This window comes from Phaseolus vulgaris, chromosome 7 (assembly GCF_051622355.1).
Source record: "Phaseolus vulgaris cultivar YP4 chromosome 7, ASM5162235v1, whole genome shotgun sequence".
NCBI lineage: Eukaryota > Viridiplantae > Streptophyta > Magnoliopsida > Fabales > Fabaceae > Phaseolus > Phaseolus vulgaris.
Window position 1 is genome coordinate 32,583,992 of NC_143504.1, and position 5,386 is coordinate 32,589,377.

General features: G+C 32.1%; 1 protein-coding gene across 1 annotated transcript; it reads right to left on the minus strand.

The window, feature by feature from the left end:
* Positions 1-316: 316 nt before the first annotated feature.
* On the minus strand, positions 317-4,929 carry LOC137828552 (DNA repair protein XRCC4). The gene is made up of 5 exons (XM_068635171.1): positions 4,684-4,929; positions 4,437-4,579; positions 4,189-4,317; positions 2,285-2,407; positions 317-833 (listed from the first exon to the last, which is right to left on the minus strand). Exons 1-5 carry the CDS (start codon positions 4,835-4,837, stop codon positions 606-608), a joined length of 777 nt encoding a protein of 258 aa, XP_068491272.1. The 5' UTR covers positions 4,838-4,929; the 3' UTR covers positions 317-605.
* Positions 4,930-5,386: the final 457 nt, after the last annotated feature.

The window sequence follows — 5,386 nt, forward strand, 5'->3', positions numbered from 1 at the left end:
ATTACTCATCAATAATATCGATAAATACTGTATAAAAATAATATTATTATCTAAAAATATATTAATATACTCCCCCGTTGAACTATGTTTTGTTATTTTTGGGTGTATGTCATGATATCTTTCAGTATAAACAAAAACAATAATATGTTTAAATTGAATTTTTCCAAGTAAATCTGTATTCAAACTTAAGTAGATTAGAGTTCGAATTTTAAAAATAACAAATAAGAGGAAATATCCGACAAAGGTAATGAACCAAATTTCTTAAGAAATTAGGTATTATAACTAAACTTATAAACAATTCGTATCAATATTATGATTAAAATAAAACAAAAGGTAAATATTTCTACCGTAGAAAAAAGTGAGAAGCTTAGTTAGCAGAAGCATGCAACCGAGTAGCCGGTGTAAACTTTGACATTCTACATAGAACCTGAGAAATACACATGTACACAAGACAAGACAAAGGTTACAGTGTCCTACATGGATTACGAGGCATATTAGATTGGATAACAAGGAGCACTTCGTGCTTATCTTAGTTAACTAGTTCCTGTAAAGATGTCAAATTCCAAGATGGAAATCAACTCTTGCTTGCTTCAGATATTGTCATGTCATGTCCGTTTACTTCTTTTTGGCTTCTTTGCCATGACATCCTTTGAAGAACTAATGATGTCCTTTTGAGGATCTTCATCACTTCTGTCAAAATCACTTTCTTCACCAAAACTCTCAGTTTTGTCTGTGTCTTCCTCTTGAGGATATTTCTCAGTATTCTCTTGTTTTGACAGCTTATCTCGAAGCTCTCTCAGTTTTGATTTCTTAGAATTTAAAACCCCCAGAAACTAAAACAAAACAAAACAAAACAAAACGGAAGGTCATCCTTGATGGTAGAAACTTTGAAAAAAGAAGAATGCAAAATTAGTAATAGTGCATGTAATGAAAAGCATCCATAGACAATGAAGAAATTTCAATATTAACACAACATCATCCTTCGCGGCTTGTTAAGTTGGCTTCAATAACCAGATATTGATGAAAGAGGTGCTCTACTCAAATTAAATTCATCAACCCATTTATTTATTAATTGTGTTTCCATTCATGACTTTTCGAACACAACAAAATAATACAAGTTGTCTGGAACTTGGTACAGTCCTTGTCCTTGGTAAACCATTTTACTATCTACTTGAGTACAGTTTAAGAGTTTTCCAGAGAAAACTATTTACAACTGTCACTTACCAATGTGTGGTGGTCACAACACAAATATTTTACAAATTACATTTTACATCTGACCTTTCCATACCCTGAAATAATATTGGCAGAAGGCTCGTATACTATGCTAGTATATTTATTGTGACATTAACTAGTGTCTAATTTATACTAAAGGAAAAAGCATATAAGTAAAAATACAGTTACCCAAAATAGAGGAGCTGCAAGTATATTTTAACAAAAAATATATGATTGTTGAAAAGAAAGGAAAGGAAAGTTTAAGGAAAAGAAAAAGGTTAGCATGGAAAGAGATATAGTAATCTCAAATAAGTTTTCAGACATTGCATCCAACAAGTACAGCCTTACTCGGATACTTTTCTTCATATCATGATTATATAATAAGAACAGCTACAGAGTTTTTTTACCATTAAGACTCAAATAAGTTTTCAGACCTGGCATCCAGGTACTTTCTTACTCAGATACTTTGCTTCATTTCATGATTGTACACTAGAAAAAGCTAGAGTTCTTTTGTCTATTAAAAAGTACAAGATAATAAGTAAAACCTATTCAAGCTACGTAATTTTGAAAGCATAAGATTTGCTTAAAGTATTCAAAAGCTCATAAGTTAATGGTAAAAATCATGGTCCAGAAGAATTCAAGGGAACACCCCAAACTCACTTGATAAGTCAATCATCTTACTTTTAAAGATTTATAACTGTTAAAAGAGGTAAAGAAGAGAACAAGTGATTAAAAATATTTATAACAATAAGTTTTACAAGAACACAGAAAAGACTCTCATGCACAAAGCCATATAAAGTGGTCAACAAAAGAACCAACAAGAAAACACAATTTACTCCATGCCTCTGGTGGACTATAAATCTTGAACATTTCAAGCAGAAAATGGTTACCATGAACTTGTGATTTGGGAATTGAACATACAGTTAAGAATGCCTAAAATAGCAAGAAGACTTTCAAATCAGTTAACAGCCTTACCCGTCTTCTGGGACCAACCTGCCCTCTTGACACAGGGCTGAGCCATGCTATGTGGATTTACAATAAAACAACTAAAATCTATCGGTGAAGAAGTTACCTTTGCATAGATTTCAGATTCAAATTCCAGCCTCTCATTGGCAATTCTCTCACTCTGGACTAAGCACTTCTCAGCTTCCACTTTCATCTTCTCAAACAATTCATTTTCCACAACAACTTTGTCCTGTACATGCATGTGAACAAACATGACTAATTGTGATGCTCAAAACTAACGAAAGGCAAGAGGGTTCCATGTACCTAGCCGGTCCTGGGATTTTTGGTAAACTGATAATAAAACAATGTCCTTCTAGCCATTTAAATACTGTTCTAGTATTTTGTTGCAAAATCATCCAGAATCCTTTCATATTCAAGATTTTAAATAAAATTCAACAAAATTTAAAACAAGACTATTTAATCTACTTTTTGACATAGTAGATCTCAAATAAGATTTTAACAATATTAATTTTGAAAAGCTTCTTCCATTCCAACAGATGCAATAGTTATAGGAATAGTTAATATATAGTTACACATGCATTAGGGAAACAAAAAAAATATCTTCAAATAATTCAATATCTTAAAAAAACTTGATTTTGATTCTATTGTTATAATCTCTCTGATAACTTTTAATTCTTCAAACAAAATTTCACCATCAAGATCATAAGAATTATCATATTTTAGACGAGTTTTAGATGTTTGCAACGTAATTTCAAATCTTAATTAGAAAATTTATTTAAGTCTTTCAATACTAAAAACAATCCAAAAATATCCTCAGATACTATATTGCTCAAATCTTCTTTAAGTCAATTACTTTAACTACAAAGTGTAAAAAAATAATGTATCATAAAAGACTCTTCAGCAGACTCTTTTTTATGCCCACCTCGCCCACCTTGACCGTGCTCAAGGCCACAATTGTGTATCTACAATATTCCTATACAAATTATTATTGATAAATATATTCAGGGTTTGGATACATAAGAAAGGCTGTTGCCCGTTTTGTTACACGTGATATTTTAAACTCCCATAATGATTCAAGAAGAAATCAACGGTTATGTACAAGACTATCCCTCATAGAGTCACACAGATGATAGAAATTTGAGGAAAATAAGATTGAATAAGAGTTTATATCCTTCCTGATTCAGTTCTAGCTACTTTATCTGTTTGCACCTTCTCAAGATTAGAACCAAGTTTTTATATAAACAAGAATGCTTATCAGTCTTTGTATAAACAATGATTTCTCACACAGACGGAAAATGTAACTTGAATCAATGACAATGGAAAAATGGCATACATACTTTTGCAATTTCTTCCTGTTTTTCCTAAAATGAATAATATCATAAATGAAAAGGCAGCCTTTTACTCCCCTATTTCACCCCATTGGAGAGTCCTATTTGTTACCTCTCAAAGCATCCTGTGTTTTTAGATTTTCTACAAGTTGCTAATAAAAGTGTGATGCATAAGTTTTATTAAGTTCACCAATATATAGAAGCTAATTAACTCAAAAAAATACTGCTATCTTCAGTTACTGACGAATACCAGAAAGACAGTTTCTGAGAAACTTACTTACCTGGTCAAGCAGAAACTATAACTTTTACTAAATGGTTTGTTTTGATGAGAGGAAAGAAAATAAACAGTACAGGAAATGTTGATATACTCCTCTTTCTTTGGTGTGGTAGAAAAGAAAAAAAAAGGCTAAAAAGAGAAAGCAAAAAAATACTTCTAGAAACAAAGTGCAAACAATAATTCTTTCATCGTCTCTTCAATTAAAATTTCAAAATTGTATCCTCTCCTTTATTTCATTTTGTCTGAAATAAACAGAGAACATTCGAGACATCACTAACATAATGCTCATTATAAACAAACATAAAATAGACAAGTGAATGCCACACACATGCACAGTGAGCCTGAAATTACTTGTATAAAGAACACATTGAGGCAAAGATATTGTACAAGTTAAGCAGAATTTACACTTAGGTTTACGGTTGAGCCCATGAGAAAGTCCAATATTTCTACATTACTTTTCTTAGAATCAGGAGACAGCAAGCATTTCCATCTCCAAAGCAGAGTCATTCCTTCCTTTTCAAACGTCCACGACAACTGCAACATTCATACCAATTACACATAAACAATAGCAAAAGTAGCAACCATATATTAAAACACTGGATTTCAAAGCATTAACGTAGATAAGAGTGAGTGAGTGAGTGAGTAATAGTAACCCTCTTATGGCCATCACCAGCATCGTCAAAGGCATAGGCGGAACCAGGTTGTTGAAGCCCCAAATAGCGCTCAGACAAGTGCAAGTATTCTGAAACTGCGAGGTCCCACTGAGCCGCACGCTGCTTCACCTCCTCCTCCGATGCTAACAATTAAAAGGAAAAAAGAAAAATCAAAACTTGAAGATTGTTTTTGCAGGAAATTGGAAATGGATAGCTGAAAAGGAGAAAAGAGTGACAAGGGATGTACAGTGGCAATGCCAAGCGGTGAGGCCGTCGGTGATGGCAAAGTGGAAGTGGGTGGGAAACCAAGTGGCCTTCACGAAAATGGGTTGTTCTTTTGCAGAGTGAGCGTTTGGGATGAGAAGCTTCGAGCAGGAGTATCTCTCTGTTTCCTCCGCCATTGATGCCTTTGCCCTGCACTTCCACCTCTTTCTGTCTCTCTTCCTTTGTCAATTTCATCTTTCTAGTTTGACTTTCACATAAATAACAAAAACCAACATTTGAGGAAAGGCTAGGATACAACTTTGAACTGCTTCTCAAAGGAAAAAAGATTATACATAAAAATTTGTTTTAACTAATACATAAAATAAAAATCAGATTCAAATAAATTAATAAAAAATATAATTTAACTTCTAATGACTTCATTCTATTATAATCTTTTCCATTAGATTAATGGTAATAATAATAATATCTTATATAAATAATAACTCTGTCATCAGTCAAAGTTAAGTTAATCAGAATATTCATATATAACAATTATCAATTACTAGTAATTATTAGCAAAAATAGAGGTGTTTGTTTGCATTTTTCATTTTTATTATTATTATTATTATTATATATTACTATCGGAAACATAGGCAGTTGCGTATGTGTATCTGTGTTTTTTTTTCTTTTACTCAGACGATAGAAATTTAGCATATATACAAAAATAATTTTGGATGAATCATAAT

What these genes read in the sequence shown, in the direction of transcription:
- LOC137828552 (XM_068635171.1), bottom strand. Translation starts at nt 4,837, where the DNA reads ATGGCGGAGGAAACAGAGAGATACTCCTGCTCGAAGCTTCTCATCCCA. An exon ending in GCTCAACCGTAAACCTAAGT is followed by an intron (nt 2,408 to 4,188) that starts GTAAATTCTGCT and finishes ATGCATGTACAG; the next exon opens with GACAAAGTTGTTGTGGAAAA. An exon ending in AATCTGAAATCTATGCAAAG is followed by an intron (nt 834 to 2,284) that starts GTAACTTCTTCA and finishes GTTTTGTTTTAG; the next exon opens with TTTCTGGGGGTTTTAAATTC.